Genomic DNA, 18129 nt, shown 5'->3' with positions numbered 1-18129 from the left:
TTCACCACTGATTGACTGGTTTTGGTCTTTTTTACACAATTAATTACTTATGATCAGGGTCCAGTAATGAGAATTTCATTCTATTCATTTCGCACAAAGAAATTATCTCAGTAATTATCTTTAGAAATGTTTTACATTTCGCCGTTACAAAACTGTGGAAATAGGTTTATAACAAGGAGGACAGACTAATGCTTCCAAGGGATGTGAATAGGAGGCAAATTTAGTCAATAGCGGTCGATAAACTTTTAGCTTTGAAAGATGTCAGTGGATCCATCTGTAACATAATGCGACCGACATGTGTCCCATACGGTCTTCCATTTGGAATTTATTTAGAGAGAATTCATTCTGGAATCTTTATTCTCTGTAAATAAAATAATGCGTTAGGTGTGACAAACATAACTTGAGGCCCAAACTTGGGTTAAAATATTCGAAACTCATCCTCAGTTTGATAAATTGGGTCTATGTTTAACTTTGAGTGCTCTTATTCGACACTGCGTAAGGTACAAAAACCGTATTTCATTTCAAAAGAATAAGAGTATTTTGAAGCTCATTAAAATCAGTTGGTAATCTTAAACTCAAATCCCATATGGAACACCTTAAAAAAAATGAATTTACACATTTTAGGACACGAAAGACTCGGGCTTACAACGTCGTAAATACCTTTTATCTATCCTTGAGTCATTTAGGTTGAGCCTTAGCACAAAATTACAAGTTAGAAGTGGAATATAGTTGAACTGATGGTACATATGCTTTTTACAAGTAGTTGAGTCTTTGTAGTTCCTAAAATTATAAGTGTTCTAAGCAGCGTATCTACAGTCTTTAAGGAAGGAACCTGACCAATTATTATGGAGTTAGAAACGTATTATATACTCGAACTTCAAAGCTTTTATAGGGAGAGGTAGAGAACTGTTTGTTCTTTGGAATAAACAAAACGTTTATACATGTTTGTCTTCATATATATCTCCGCCTCTGCATGCAGAGATAGATGAACAATTGCCACCATACACATACACACAACATTGTTTTACAAAAGCTTCTATTCCATTCATAAACACCTGCACATTGTGGATGAACATTTGGAATCAGACTTTGTTGAAGACAGCTGAACTACCTATCATCGACAAGATGAGTAAACCAGTAAATTTAAGTTCATTATGCAAATATTTCATGTAGGAAGTTTATTTCATAAACTAGAAACCGGTTCATTGTTCCACGGTGCATGTCAGACATTGTTTTCGTTGCTGAATGTGGTACTGCGGGACTCTCGAAATCACGCATGTGTTGCACGTTGTGGACTCAACGGGTTTAGTTTAGGTAGTAAGTTTGTTGTTTGTTTGTTTCTTAACTCAGTTTAACAGGTTTGGAGTGAAGTTTACTGCATGCCTACAGCAAGTAGGCTGGTTATATACTCTACTTGTGCTGTTACTTTGATATATTTGCTTCATTGTTATCGAAAAAGACGTAAGCATAGAGCGGCCAACAGTAACAACCCGATAAAAATTACTGAACATCCTGTATCTTCGTCACAATCAGACGCCAGTGGTACTAAGTTTAGCGAGGAATCTTTTGCTATCCAAGTAGTTACAAATTTACGCTTACCGTTGTTAGGATTTAATTAGTGACATTGAATATAACGATCCACTTACCATTCTCACAGCCGCTTTTGTTAAGGTACCGCTAAAATTCTACTTTGATGTACAGACCAAATTTACTAACGAACGTTTAGTAGTCTTGAAAGAACAAAACTTGGAACTGGAAAGTATTTCTTTCTTGGAATCACTACTGCCTGTAGCGTTAACTTTTTCTGACACAGCACCCGGATTGTTAGCAATGGCGGCCAGTCAGACAGTAGTTTCTACCTTGAACAATAGTTCTGTCTCAGGATCCGAGTCTGATCGAGCACTGACGCCCGACTCCAATTGTGATTTTTGTGGAATTACACTTCCACCTGAAGGTTTCAGTGACCCTTCGAATGACATTTATGAAGCTAACCCCGGAGAGTTGGATGGCAAAATTTTGCCAAGAGTGCTCATTCCTAGTGATATGTGGGCTCAAGTCGTTGATAGAGATATCTGGCACGAGACATTTTTAATACCTGCCTACATGGGTGGCGTTTTGATTGGGCGGCTAGGAAAGTGAGTCTTCTTTATTTTTGTCATATCCCTTCAGGAATGTTAGAGAGCTGCGAAATGCATGGGAGGCCGAATTTAGTTTAAATACTTGTCCAGGAAAACAAGACACTCTGATCTTCAAATTATCATGCCCACTTAGACACAAAAATGATGTGCTACGCTGGGTATCCCATCGATTCAGAATGAGACCCTCCAAAACAACAATTGGAAACCCAAACCAACTGAAGGTTAGTATTTTTTCAGAATGTAATCGATAAATTTAGCGTCAACTTCCTCTAGGTGAACCGGTTCCGGTGCAGATTCGTAGTCTTTATGGTTCAAAGGAATTGTTCGTAACAGTACCTGACGAAGAGTACAGCAACTATCTAGTTATGCAGGAAGAGCTTGAAAAAGATTACTCAACCAACAACAATTACCGTATGCAACTTTGTGAACCAGTGACATCAGGAACAGTTGCTGTAGTTCCACATAGTCAGGGATTTGCAAGGGCGCTTATAATTAGTGTTTATCCTACCTGGCCAAAGGTAGCGTTCTACTACTTGCTAGACCATGGGACATTCGGTATTGTGCAGCTAAATAAATTAAGAAAAATCAGGTTAGTCGTACTTATTTACAAAGTTAAAAGGATCTTCCCTTTTAAGATTGTTTTATGAAATTTTAAATAAATTTGCTTGGAAAATCCTGTAAATCTTATCTGCATCAAATATTTACGAATTTCCATTCATTGCATCAATTGTGTTGCCTTCCAGTGGTATCTATTTAACAATCCTCTCACGTAAGTGTAAAACTAGTGCATCAACATCCACTTATTGTTAGATGCTATATTGCTACTTAAATAAAAGCGCATTGAGCGGTGTTTGAACAACCGAATATTCGAAAATTAGGTGTCTTAATAATTAGGCCGCGCCGTGATCGCAAAATATATGTTTACTCCACTTAGATTTTTGGAATTGACTGTTTATGAATAGCGTAGTAAAGTAAGCAACTGAATATTGTGATTTTCATTGTTTACCATCCAAAAAATGTGCAGTTATTCGTCAAGCAGATTCCTTATATTTTACTCCTGAAGACAAACGAGGAGTTCCACAAATTAAGTACATTCAGGCTGTCAAATTACCGTACAGACTTTTCTCCCGTAAACTTTCCTATCAAGTGTTGGGGCTGTTACAAATTTAGAATTTAAGTGGTTTGCTAGTAAACCGAAGTGGCTGGACTTTCCTTCATACAAATAACTGGTTTCTATTTTTCATTCCAAATTTTCTGTTGTGGATTTTAATCATCTACCCTTTTGCCTAGTTTTTGATGCGACTTTTGCTTTCAAGTGGCCAATCACAATCCAACAGTATACATACTAATAGCTGTTGCTTACAGACACTTGAGATAGCAGCCTCAAAGTAACAATAAGTGATTGATTGGTTGTTGGCGTCACTGATATAATCCCAACCTCCACATCACGGTTTTAACCGTTAGACACCCTCAGTGAAACTAGTGTCCATCCATTTATGTAGGTCTTATACGAATACACCGTACCATATTTTCCCCTTAAAAACCTTGCTAATATTTTTTGACTTGTTAGCTGTGGCGTATATACTAGGAAGAGGTTAACGTTCCGCTTCGGTAATCCATTTGGTTTACTAAATGACCTACGCGCCGAATAAAGTTATATGCACTGAAATATTGAATGCCATTAAAAACTACATGACTAGCTCACAAGTATCTAAACTGCTGATTCAGAAATCACATTTTGCTTAGTGGATTAAGAATGATAGTAAAGTAGTTTAACAGCATGTATTTGGTTTGCTAAGCTTATCGATCAAATCTAGAATAAACATTAATTGTGACTTTTTTGGTTGTTAAGTGTTTTACGGACAATCAAATACTTTAGTCATCGGGAGTTCTATCTAAAAGTTAAATGCTCAAAATTAGTAATGTATGAATGTTCTCGTTTAACCGAATTAGACCATTTTTCATCATAACAAATTGTACACAGAACAACATGAAACACAAACTAATTTAACTATGACAAGTTCTACATCCATATTTTCATCTGTTTGACATAAATAAACAAACAAGAATTGAACTCCACTTTACTAAAGAACTTTCGCAGCCTCATGTTGGCCCCATGTGATTTTCATAGTTACTTATAGCATATACATATTTGTCGCAACGTGATTAAAGTATTGGTTTTTAAATCCTATGTTTAGTGATTCCACAAATGTGGCTTAGGATTAAGTATTGTTTACCTGACTTATTTATTTGTAATTTTGTGCATTAAATCTCTTAATACTCTTAAATATTTTCTATATATATTCGTTTATGTTAAAGTAATAATTCTTCATGTTTGTCTACATCTTTGCAGGGCTAAATATATGAAGGTTCCTTATCAAGCAATTCATGTTAGCTGGGCTCACGCATTCCCTGTTTATTCGGATATTCCTGATTTACACATACTTCGAACATTCTTTAATAGTGGTCGCGTTCATGCATTTGCTGTACGTATGGAGACGTGTTGCCGAGCTTCTGTGGCATTCGGTGAACCATATTCACAACCATACTCATCTCATGGATTTCTCGATATTCTAGTCAATGCTTGTAACAGTGGACTGTTTATAGCTGTTCCTCTGCTAATTTATCCCAAAAGACAATCCTGGTTAAATAGTTCGTCGATTCCATATTATCCGTTCACATACAGTTACATAGATTATCAGTCATTAGTGACTTTTGCTGTTGAGGAAGATGACCAAGTGACCATAGATCATTCATCTTCCCATAATCAAAATCCGAGTGAAGATTATATTTGTCCTTCCAAACATCAGGATGGCAATCAAAAAAAGTTCAATAAGTCAAGCGATAATTACTACCGCTCACAGCCTTGTGGCCAGCGTCGTGGACTGAGAGGATCTGCAACAGTCAGCAATACTGGGAATCGTCGACAAAATCCATATGGACCAAATCGTTTGCAAAATGGCCCTCTGTTTGCTACCTCTCAGAAAGAAAACCAATTTACATCGGTTAGTGAAAATACTATTGCATTAAAATCCACATCTAGTGGAAATGAGCAATTTGGCAGAAGTCAGCTACGAAAACCGTTATCAAATCGTAATAATAGTGTAAGTAGTTCCAGGACCGTCTCATCGAATCCTGGACGAGCGACTACATTTAGTAGCCACGAGTAATAATTCGGATTATTTCATCTTGTCTTCTAATGTTCTTGCTCTTCACATAAGCTTCTTGCAGAATTTTATGTTTAGTGCTTTTGTCACTGTATATTCATTTTTAATCTGTGCCTTCTGTCACCCGTGTTTTCCTGACATATTTTAGTTTTTGTTTTTCCTACTTGCGCACATATGTTACTCACTCTAATGGGACTTGAACTTTCCTACTTATTTAGTCCATATGATTTAAAATTCAAGTATTCATATGTTCTCTTATATTTTTGTTGAGTTCCTATCATTTTATTTACTTTCCGGTATAATTTTTCTGTCCATGCTGTGCTTAATTGGAGCAATTGTTTTTCCTCGACAAGTGTAATGTTTATTGATTAACCAAGGCGAATAAAGATGTTAAAGTAATCTATTTTCATCATTCCACACAAATGGGCGACGTTTTGCTACTAAAAAGTTGTTTCAAGTAAGTGGGACACGCCTGACTCATATCTGACCACCTCCATCCGCGAATAACCTGCCGTATGAATGGTTTGTACGAAAGGTAGAGGTGGATAAACCGAAACATGGTACCAAACCATAAAACTACTGGTTGCTTATCTAGGTTTTGTAAGTAGATACAAACCATCATGTTGACCCCAGGGCGATTATGATGACGCAAATGTAATTCTCTTGATCTTAGATTTTGAAGTTATTATGTTTTTTATTCTGCGATTTTATCGAACGATATTCTCCGCATCTTTACCACTGAGTACTACTAATTTAGTATTATTGATAAGTTCACCTCTCTGTTGATAGGGTATGACACCTGTCCTCAGTTTTGGGATGCTTGTGTCAAGCTGTTGTCAACAATATGGTAAGGTTCGATGGTAATTCATTCAGATATGCTGTCTTGAAACATTTGATATTGTTTACCGTTAAGTGACATGTAATTCGCCCATTTGTTCAATATTTAACGTTAATTCACTAGCATATTCAATTGGTAAGTACTTTTAAAGATGGTGTCCCTAAATAAGATTAAAGCCTTATTTTATAGTTGTATGTTGGCGAACCATCCTCCATTGAAAATATTTATAAAAAGTAATTCTGGGTAGTCGTAATTTGAAAACATGTTAAACAGAACGTTGTACTCATGTCGCACGACTGGTGTTGAACATTCCTTAATGTAACAAAACTTAGTATTGGGTGGGGTGATATTGTTGTTATTACTTGATTGGTATTTCTTTTCTCTGCTGCCTCATTAAGATTTGGCTAACTGGTTTACGGGTTGGAACCATCCAGATATAAGTAGTGTTATCAGCATCTACACTCAATGTAGATTTAAGCTTAGTCAACAAACCTAGAGTTAATCACCAAGTAGATGCTCCACATCGGAATTACTGATACCGTCTGGATTGTATGTATGTAGTCTGAAAGCACATTTTAGTATACTTGGTAATTAGATTGGTTATTCGTTTAGTAATAGCACTCTAGCAATTAGGCAAATTGGTCCGAATCGGTTTAAGATGAGCTATAATGAACGAGAACACAAGTCGAGACAACGAAATGCATTTGGATACATTACAGAATATCTTGGTAAAATCTGACAACCACACGGTAATACTTCATTTGCAAAATATCCATCGATTGTCTCAGACTTTGTTGCTCCGTTTCCATACCAATCACTCTCTGCTCTTGTTCTCTTCAATTTTCTCAACCATCTGCCTTTAGGCATTTCACATTCTATTAGTGGTACGTTCTACTTATATTTGCCGTTATCAATAGTACACACCACGAAACCACTACAATAGCTCACACTGTTAATGTCTTTTAGTATAGTCCTGGGAATCATGCTGTTAGTAATGAGCACTATTCCTCGTATTTTCAGTTAATCAACATGAATAACAAGCCATCGAGTAACAAAATATACTGTCCCTTAGATGATTAGTAATTGTAGTTCTCTATATTTTTGAAATCTTGAATTATTTCATACTTTCCGATTTTAATGGCTATTTTTTATTGATTACTTGACTTCTGTTCAATCTACGTCCAATATTATTCCTATGGTAACCTCTCGTTTTGAGAATTTAAAATTCAACAGAGATTTTTATTTGTTTTTCTGTCCCTTATTTCCGGCACATGCTAATGTAGCTCTTGTCAAGCGGTCAGATGATCACTCCACTTGCTTCCCAATTGCTATTTTGACAGTTCCCAAATGTAACCTTATAGTAACTATGTGATTCATTACCTACTTCCTTCAGTTCTGGTAATTTTTTATTCAAAGCTTTTCATTCTACTTTCTCAAACTATATTTCTAATCCTTGGTCGTTCTCACTATCATACCAATCACAATTATTTTGACTTTCCTCTGTTCGTTTTGTGCTCATTTAGTGTGGATACCTGAAATAACGCATACTTGTACCAGGCTCTGCGTTGCTTGTTACTGATAACTTAAACATTGAACGAAGTAAATGTCACTGCCTTAGTTCTTTGACATAAAGTCAGTATTTTTTCAAAACTTCTAAATGCAGAATAAATTAGTCTTGATTTTCTCTGTTCAAAATAACCTGTTTAAATTGTCTAAACGAAGGTCAGAGGTCTATAACTTTAATATCATCATGGTTAGATAAAGTTTGCAGAGTTGATATTTATATTCTGGTTTGGAAAGTAAATTGATGTAGATTTCCGAAAAGTAGTAGCTGAATCTTCCTAAAGTCAAGAAATTATACAGCCAACGGTTAATTCGGTCGTTCAGTTAATATTCTAATTAGTGAGGCTACATTATATTAAGCCTCAAGTGGGATTGAAGTGGACTCCTAATGACTAAAAATGACTAATTTCTATCATTTTATTTTGGCTCCGTATCCATGAATTCAGTGCTAGCAATGAAAGCAAAGGCATATCTTGTAGATTTGAAACTCGGAGACATTACTGTTTAGTTGTTAGAACTACTTAAATTTGTTTTTCCTGGTAAACCATGAAATACGAGCCATGACCTATTTGATCACGTAGTCATTCATTGCTTCAGACTAGTTCTTGTTTATCTTGTATCATCATTCCACTCGTGCTTGCTTTATTAACCAATAATAAGTGATAGGTTAGATTTTTGGATATCCAAGCGCTTACAAGTACAAAAAATCTAGTATAATACATTCTTTTTTTAACCCCACTTCAGACAGCACTTAACTGTCTAGACCTATTTTATTCCGGATTTAAATTTTCATTTATGGCTTCCTTGACAGGCATGTCAAGTAAACCGTGTCTGGGTAGACAGAATACATGTATTTACCTCTTCGTTCGTTTGAAGAAACTAGAAGGTTCCTCTGTTATTCAAGATCCAAATCCCAATATTATTTGAATTGTGTCCATACCCATCTGTAATGCATCGTACTTCCTGTTTACACGACTCTGTATGGGCTAACGAACTAGAGCCTAGATTTTCTTTTATTCTCAAATTTTCCAAATAATCAGTTCACAAGAAAATTACTTGATAGATAGGGTTATAGCATCTTAACCAGTTGACCGGTTGATGTTCAAACAACTACTGGATATTTTATCATAAACCTCCTGTTGTTTTATTCAGGTTTATATTTTGCCGTCGTAAATTAAATCATTAGATAGTTATTCAACTGAGTGTTAAAAAGAGCTGTCCACCAAACGTTTATTTGCCCATTGTGATCATACTTGTATTCAAATTACGTATTGATAAACATCAGCTTTAAATCATGTGCCTGAGTTAATAAGGTAAAAATGTATTTTTGCATTTTCTTTCAGTAAGGTCAAGAAATACTCATTTTTAAGTAATTTCTACTCGGTTAGGATTAGATTATCTTCAATACTATCTACAGAAAGACATGTCAATAATTTACTTTCTCAACATCCTATTGAGCCATGGATATCCATGGGAAGTTTCTTGTATAGCTGAGTCGTCGTTCAAAGTTATTTCAAGCTATCTATCATTTTATCAACGATGTAGTATGGCGATAGTGAAATATGCTAAAAGGAAAATGTACAGGTTAGTAACTAACTAAAAGCCAAAAGTAATATAATTCTAAAGTCCCAATGAGTAGGAAAATTAAATTTTCTGACGCTTCGTGACTCAGTTGAAGCCATTTCTTCAGAGAACGAAAAATTCCTACAAACTAAAAAACGTCTATGACAGAACTGTTTAGATGAAGGAAAATGGCACAAAATTAAATAGTTTACAGTTAGTAGTATTGTGAAGTTATTATTTAAGACTGTAACTGTAAATCGATGTCCGAGAAAGCAGAACAGATCATCTTATTTTACATGAAAAACATGTCACTGGTGAAAAGTAAACTGCTGGAATCATTTGAAATTGAAGTAAATCAGTAATCAAATGGCGTGGCAATAAACAGAAAAACTCAAATATTCTGGAACAATGCAAAAAGCGCTACACATTCGGAACGGTGATAACTAGTTTCTCCTTTATCTGTATAAACAGGAAATAACAGTTAGATATTATGACTGACATGGATAGCTTTAAACATAAATTGTGCTGGGATATGACAGATACCTGCATAGAGAAAATCCAGTGGATGCCAGAGATCCTTTAGAACGTTGGTATTAAGGTTAGTTTGTATTTAATAGACAATTCTAGGATTGGGTATCAGGTCAGAAACGAAACAAGGTTATGACCAGTGGTAGCACATTTACCGGTGACAACACTATGACAGGGATCTTTCATAGTGCATTCAAGGTTTGCGCTCTCTTTTATTTTTTCTGGAGAAGTATTAGAAGAGTCATGATTAGAACGTTCAGTCAAAGTAAAAAATAATAAAATTACTCATCAAAGTCGAATAATATTTGGAGGAATATGTTGAATTTAGTGAGCTCTTGTTTTCAGTTGTAGTGCTTGTGAAATTTCATCGAAATCATGGACCGAACTAGCGAGAAGCCTTGACCAGTGGAGCTAATCCGTGTCAGCTGTGAGACAGTTACAGAAGACAATGGAAGGTGGTCACGCATTGTCGTGGATTAGTTGAATTCAGATATTATAGTCGTTGTATGCTGACTTGGTGGTTTGGAGGTTAAGCGTTTGTGCATGAGACCGTAGGTCCTGGGTTTGATTTTTGCGTACGGGACTGTAGATACTTATCGCTGAGGAGTCCCATACTGGGACAAAATGACCGTTCACTGCTTTCAGGTTTTTTATGGTGATCTAACGTTGATCGATTCATGATCTCAATAAAGTTCTAGTTTTATTATTTTGCCTTAATGGAGTTTCTGGTTTGTCAAAATTTCGGGTCATTTCTTGTCACTTTCAGATTTTCATACTTATGCTTTAGTTTACAACAACAATTTCCATTCAGGGTAGATGTAAACCTGTCAACAATTTCATTATATTTTCCTACTTCTTTTCCTTTAAATCATAGATGCTTTATCATGTAGTGCACTTTTTCCATACCCATCCTTCTAGTCTTTTTTAGAAAGTTCTGATCTTATCAGTGCATTACCATAGTGTTAACAATTTGAAATAGTGTATTATTATACTTAGTTAACTGACATGCATTATATATTTGCTTATCTGATATGCTGTGATTTGATTGAATGGTAAATAGATTATGTCTAGTAAAACAATTAGTAAGAACCTTTTATTTTAAGTTTAGTGTAAATCGGTTTTTCTTCTGTGAATTACTTCTATCATTTTTTAAAAATGCTAATTTACTGATGATCCAAAAAGAATACAACTAATTAGACACATTTACGTTCATGTTTTTTTTCTTTACGTGGTTAAATTTAATCAGATGAAATGAGTGTGTGGAATAATACTTTACTATGTTTTAATGTTTTCTAACTAGGTAAACAGAAAACTTGGGAGAGATTAATATTTTACTCCCTATAATAAATATGTAGTAATGTTGGGTTTCAAGGAAGTGTATAAATAGAAAATGGGATTGAGTAATTGGCAAATTAATTACTGTTGTTGTTATCAAAATAAATGATTTTCATTATGAAATATATCTACTTAAGCTTTCTTATTACAATTTACCGAAAATTGCTCAAACAGATTGTAAAATCTGAACTCTACCAAAAACTTTTATGGTATGGTATTTGGACTGACTTACTGAATATCAAAGTTCTCCGTTAAGTCATTGAAATCGATCAGGAGGAATCCGTAGGTCTTGATTTCGTGCTGTCGGTAATTACCATTGATGCTTATCCTCAATACTAAAGGCGTCAACAATCCTCGTGAGGCTAGGTGTTGTGACCTACGGTTTCCGAAATCTGGTACTGATACATGGTATGCTATATAGCTACCCCCCAACGAACTACTTGAGCGAGAAAGTGTATTGGACTACTGAGTTAAATGCCCAAATATTCATATATATCCTTAGGAAAATGACCCCAATGAAATACACTTGAATTTAGGGTCGCTTCTGGTTGTCATCGATTGACGTTTTGCTACTTCCGATTGGCTCTTCATATCACTAGAATTCTTATCAGTTAATGCGAACATCTGCTTAGTGAGTGGGTTCAGTGCTCTTAACATTTTTTGACACACCTCTCTGACAAGCTCCAGCTTGGATAAAACCTAAATCAAACTAAAATTCAATTATCAGTTAAGGGGTTATGGAGATTGTTAAGTATTTGATTGAGATCATGAACCGATTGACGTTAGACCACCGTTGAAAACGTGGAAGCACTGGATGGCCGTTTCGTCCTATTGTGGGACTACGTAGATTGGTTGAGGTTAGACATTAACACTACTGGATACTGGCTCAGTGGTCCACTAGGTTAAGCGTTCACGCGCGAGACTGAAGGCCCCGGGTTCGAGTCCCGCGGGCGGTATCGTGGATGCGCACTGCTGAGGAGTCCCACAATAGGATGAAGTGTCCATCCAGTGCTTCCAGGTCGGTTCATGATCTCAATAAAATTCAACTGTCTCCAGTCGCCTAAAATCGACATATTGATGAATCACGTATACCAGTGAGCATGCTGCAACTTATTTAATCAAGTTTAATGAACCATAAAAACTACACAAACATGAAATCTGTTATTAATCAATAACCATACAGTATTTTCTATAAGCCAGTGATATATGGTATTCTCAACCTATCATTTATGCAAGTAATAGTCGTTTGCCATGTTCTTTTTTGTAATTCTGCGGATAAGTTGTATGTTCAACATGGTACCAATAGACGAACAATGGATAGGAAACACTATCTGATTATGAACAGTTATTATTTCGCCATATGAGATATTATCAAAAACAATAAATAATAATGAATGCTTTAGTTTACACCTTAAATCAAATTGTTCAACTCAAAAAGAAAAATACACAATTTAAAAGAAGATGAACAATGTAATATTGATATACAATGATTAGTTGTTATGTGAAAGAAAGAGTATTTAATAAGAGAGTTATCCAGATGAGAGTAGTATATATATAATTTTATGAAAATAAATTCACTATTTTCATGCCTAGCAAAAAGGTTGTTCAGTATTCCCTAGTATCCTTTGTCTTTATTCGTGTAGTATATATATATATATATATATATATATATATATATATATATATATATATATATATATATTCTGTAGGAAGGTTGCCAATTCACATTTATTAAATTTCCATTACTGTACATAATATAATATATTTATATTGAATTTTTAGTCATTTATTTTTGTTTTAATTATCATGCAATAGAATTTGAATGAATATTTGTTTCATTTGAAAGATTTAATTTTTCTTGATTAACATTAAATTGTTTGAATGCACTTTGTTCAGTAGTATTTAAATAACGATTTGTTCTTACTGGTGAATGAATACCTAGACGAGGTTGTTGTTTAGATTGTTGTGTTGATTGTAAAGGTGGTGAAGTTGGTGATTGTGGTGTATTTTGGGAACAGATAGAAGATGGAGATTTTTGTGATGAATTTATATGACAGTTATTATTATTGTTATCGATATTATGCACATAATGTTCTGTATTATTTAATGGAGGAGATTGATGTTCATTATACTTAAAATATATATTATGGTTTTCGACCGAATTATAATATGGATCTGAATTGATGGTTACAGTAAGAGGTTGGTTAAAGTTATTGTTATTTAGTTTATTTTCATTATTAATATCAGTAGGATTAATCATTTGTCTATCATTTAATAACAAAGATGGTGTTTCATTTGAAGAAGTTTGATCAGTCGTTTTATAATGACATGTATTTATTTCTGTAGTTAATACTTGTTTTGTTATGTTATTTTGTGCATTGTCTAAGTTTATTGTTTCCTAAAATGAATAAAACAATTGATTAATTAATCATTTGGCTGTATATAAAAAAAAAACAGGTGATTTACAAACAGAAGTAAGGATGAATTATGTATATGGTGTGCAATATTATAAAAGAGCATTTACGACGCTAGTAATTGGAAACAACTATTATTTATTAGTTGAAATCATGAACCGATCTTAGATAGACGGCTATTGAAAACCAGGAACCACTGAAAAGCTGTTTTGTCCGAGTATGGAACTCTTTAGGAGTGCACATTAATGGCCTCACCACATGGTATTGGACCCAGAACTTCCGATTTCTCACAGGAACACTTGACTTATAGACCATTGAACCGGGAACCAACGATTCATACTCAATGCACGATGTCGTATGAACATCGTCCATTGCATGAGATGGATAACTGTTTCACACCTGACACTACTGTACTTCGCTGGTCACGGCTTAAAGTCCTTCAAACAGCCGAAGCAGTAGCCATCGGGATGAAGAAACCTGAGCGATGCATACAAAAGAAATATATTCAACCGCTTCTTCTCCCCTGACCAACCTCAAGGCCCATCAATCAATAGTACTCTTAGCTATTGCATGACCTAATTTGACTTTTGTACTTACGACCTTTCGTAGTCAAACGTACTTTATTCACAAGTCTCTGTATCATTATTAATAATAATAATATTATCAGAAGGGGTTTGTGGAGATTTTTAGAAATTTTCACAGATTGAAATCATGAGTCAGTTGAAGCCAGACCACCATTGAAAACCTGGAAGCACTGGACGGCTGTTTCGTCCTAGTATGGGACTCCTCAGCAGTGCGCATCCACGATCCCGCACCACGCGGGATCATGGATCTTAAATTTTCCAATGATTTAATAAAAAAATTTTTCCTTTTCACTTACATTTAAATCTGAATTCTTTATTAATGATCTACCATGTTCATCTTTTTGATTTATAGATGAATTTTCTTCATGTTTGTTGACATTTTTTTGTATATTTTGATCTTGGAATTTATTACTATTAGTTGTATCAAGTTGGTTATCAATACATTCATTGATAATTTTATCGATCTGGTTAGATTTTAAATCTTTCTTTGGTTCAATCTGTTGATCGGGTTGGGTACAACTTTCTAAGTTATTTTTTTGATCTTTCTGATCGGACATGAAATTTTTAGACCCACTAATTTGTTGATGCAACTTGTTCATGTTCAATGTTTGTTTCAATTGATCATTTTTACTGTGTTGTCGTTGGTGTTGTTGCTGTTGAATCAATTGGTGTTGATGAAATTGTTGTAATTTATGCCTGTTAAGCATCTGGTTTTGTGCTAGTATACGATAATAAGCCATTAAAGAGGGATTTTGTTCATTACCATTAAGATTAGATGGTGATGAAATATTTGTTTGGGATGTTGGACTGATGAATGTTGAATATGGTACACGTGATCCATGAATAGGATACATTTGTTGTTGTTGATATGCATATAGATTCGGAATATTTTGTGAATCAGCTGATCGATTTGGATTATAATTTTGATGATACCTATCATCTAGTTTTGTCTGGGGAACAGCATTATATTGAGAAATGGAACTCCCATTTATTTGTTGATTATTTAAGCTCAACTGATTTCTATTATTGTTATTATTAACATCATTAGAATATTGTTGTTGTTGTGATATCGGGCTTGGAGTTGATATTTGTAAATTTGGATCAACAGTATCAACACTGGCAGTTGGTGTAGCCTAATATAAAGTTATTATTTTCAATTTACATATATTGTAAAAAATAAATCATATATATATATATATATATATATATATATATATATATATATATATATATACTAGTCAGTGATTCAGTCATACTCGACCCAGAACCTGAGATATGCTTGGTTCAGCTTGTCAAATGATATTAGCATTGAGTGATGAGATTATCAAGATAAATTCCGTAGTATTAGAATCGGTAACGATATCAGTAGTAGTAGAAAAAGACTAGGTTAAGACAATGTGAATTACGACGAAAGAATGAATTCGTTGAATTAAAAAAGGAATAAGACAATTTTGAAATCCAGACCTAAGGGTGGATAAAAACCAAACACATCAACTCCACTGAAACTAATCCTGAGGCATATCACTCAACCCTCTCCAACCATTGGTTACAATAATCGAGCGGATCAGAACTAGATGGTCTTCATGTACCAATATGTTTCTTTGCAATACTCAGTGACTTTATAAACAAATATTACATCTTGGTTTGGTAACCTTTAGATTTCTTCTAGCCTACTTTTCATCAGCCAACATTTATACCTCACTGACTTACATAAAAAGACTATGAGTTTGTATTACTCAACCTTTTTATTCTAAAATAGTCATTTTTCATTACTGATATCACTTATTCATATTTCTGCTTATTTCTTCATGAAAATACTGATGTACTGGTGGATCTATAATGTTTTATACTTTTAGTAAGGTTAGTAGTAAATCTTTTCAGATTGATTGGTGATAAAGTTGTTATCTTATCTAATATCAGTCATCTGCTTTACTCATAACTTTCTTCCTGTGACAAAAGTTCATACTGGCTAAGCTAAACAAATAAACTTGTTATTCAGAGTTTGAAAAATATTAATTGATCAACTGCTTAGTGATCAATGTCCTGTTTGTTTACTTTTTTATAGTGGTCTAATTCTATTGACCAATTTTGCACCAATATGCTATTAGATCCACGACTGCTTTCCTATAGGACTGAAATATTTACCTTTATTGATCACAAAGTGATATCTAACGTCAAGTTAATGAAGGATATCAGAATTACCCTTTAAAAATTTCTAATAGGTAGTTCGTCATCTTAATTTCAATTCCTTTTTCCATATTTTTTCTGAGTCTCTTTGTTTAGCGTGTTTCTTTTTAAAGTTTTGTATAAAATATGGTTCCCGGAGCATTTTTCTCCCATTATAATCTGTTGGCTTCAACTTTTCTACACCTGTACATGATGTAATTAAAATGAGAAATTATTATTGTTAAATGATTGGTTATTTACAACATTCCAGTATTCATTGTTTGTAAAACTATTACTGACCATACATGACAAACATTTCCTTTTTTGGTGTTACGGGACGTTTTATTTTAGAATTTTAAGCCGAGCGAATTTATCATTTAACATTTCCAAACGTTTGTAAATATAGTAAAATAATTATATCGGTTCTAATCATCTTTTGAAATTAAAGTGAACAATCTATTGGGTTTTCACGAATACTCAGACGTTTTGAAGAGCTTCAGAAGACATAAGGAGATTCGGATAGTACTTCAGTTTTCATAAACTGGAAACGAATACTATATTTTTATAGAGTTAAGGTTAAGTTTTATGCTTTTAAATACATTGCGTATATATATTGTATGGTAGCATTGTGACCAATAACCAAGTGTACGTAATTCGATTCCCGGATTCTGTTGTAATGAGACAAAATGAACGTTGGCTTACAATTGGAATTATAACTATACGAGAATAAATTTATGAGTAATGTTTAAGTTTGACAATAAAATTAATGAATCTGTGTCGTAATTCATGCTTTAAAGTTAAGGTCACAATGGATTTATGTTTCTTAATTATGGTTTCAATAATTCACATGTTTTCCCAGATATTCATATATATTTGACTTTACAATACAATCATAAATGTTTATCTTTGAACATTTTATCCTTCATATACAGTATACTTTAGTAGAATGTTTTTATTCTTATTTGTTAAAATTCTACCATTATTGAGGAGTCCCACAATAGGACTAAACGGCCGTTCAGTGCTTCCAGGTTTTAATGGTGGTCTAACACCAATCGGTTCATGATCTCAACCAAAAACATTATTGATGAATCGAACATTCCTTTGAATATTCTCATTGTATATTCAAATTACCGACTATTATCCTTTTAAGTGGTAAGTTATATTCACCTTTTGGTCTGTTCATTTAGTTTTGAATCGGTTAATATTTCTTTAAACTATGAAAGATTTTACCTAATGAGTTCTATAGAAAAGTCAAACTTATTTTATTGACTACTAGAGAATTGCTTCACAATATTGAGCATTTGTTGAAATGTTAATTTTGTTTTAAAACATATTTTTTTAACTCGTAAGAATTTCAAAATAACACTTACCTGTCCAGTTGAAGCATTTCGTGGAGTAAACATACCAAATTTCATACTCTCTCCATCTTCATTTTCCATCCATAGTTTATTGATATTTCTGGTAGTAGGACCGGTTACCGATGCAGCTCTTGATGATGGTCTAGGCATAAGACAATAACCACCCACATTATTAAGTGATGATGCATGATTCATAGCTAAACTTAAATTCATATTTTCTACAACCGATACAACAGAGCTGCGGCTACTTGAGCTGCAACTTGTAGATCTGTTTGACTTGGACTTACTAAACTAGAATAAGAAGCACCAGAAGCATTACTCCATTGCGAATAGTTCAATGAATGTTTTGAAGGCAATTGTATAGACAAATGAGATCCACGGGGTTCCAGTTGACCAGATAAACTAATTCTTGAATGTTTTCTAATTCCTTGTAAAGAATGTTTATATTTATTGATGTCATTGGCTATATTTTAGT

At 33.9% G+C, this 18129-nt stretch overlaps 2 protein-coding genes across 3 annotated transcripts in view; one reads left to right on the top strand and one right to left on the bottom strand.

The window, feature by feature from the left end:
• Positions 1-1226: 1226 nt before the first annotated feature.
• Positions 1227-8410, top strand: AKAP1_1 (A kinase (PRKA) anchor protein 1). Of its 2 annotated transcripts, XM_051213098.1 has the most exons (7): positions 1227-1317; positions 1359-1577; positions 1609-1671; positions 1702-2135; positions 2170-2359; positions 2396-2727; positions 4492-8410. In XM_051213098.1, exons 2-7 carry the CDS (start codon positions 1380-1382, stop codon positions 5306-5308), a joined length of 2034 nt encoding a protein of 677 aa, XP_051069042.1. In that variant the 5' UTR covers positions 1227-1317; positions 1359-1379; the 3' UTR covers positions 5309-8410. The 2 variants fall into 2 exon arrangements, with proteins under 2 accessions (XP_051069042.1, XP_051069043.1); XM_051213099.1 differs by having other exon boundaries at positions 1609-2135; positions 4492-5701.
• A 4030-nt stretch (positions 8411-12440) lies between these two features.
• Positions 12441-18129, bottom strand: part of MS3_00005079 (uncharacterized protein) — a 124324-nt gene continuing 118635 nt past the window's right edge. The window contains exons 16-18 of the mRNA XM_051213097.1: positions 17667-18117; positions 14427-15263; positions 12441-13530 (exon numbers count right to left, since the gene is read on the bottom strand). Of these exons, the coding sequence (XP_051069041.1) occupies positions 17873-18117 (245 nt within the window). The 3' untranslated portion in view covers positions 12441-13530; positions 14427-15263; positions 17667-17872. The remainder of the gene's footprint in view (positions 13531-14426; positions 15264-17666; positions 18118-18129) is intronic.

Source organism: Schistosoma haematobium, chromosome 3 (genome assembly GCF_000699445.3).
Source record: "Schistosoma haematobium chromosome 3, whole genome shotgun sequence".
Classification (NCBI taxonomy): domain Eukaryota; kingdom Metazoa; phylum Platyhelminthes; class Trematoda; order Strigeidida; family Schistosomatidae; genus Schistosoma; species Schistosoma haematobium.
This window is presented reverse-complemented; position numbering and strand designations above follow the sequence as displayed.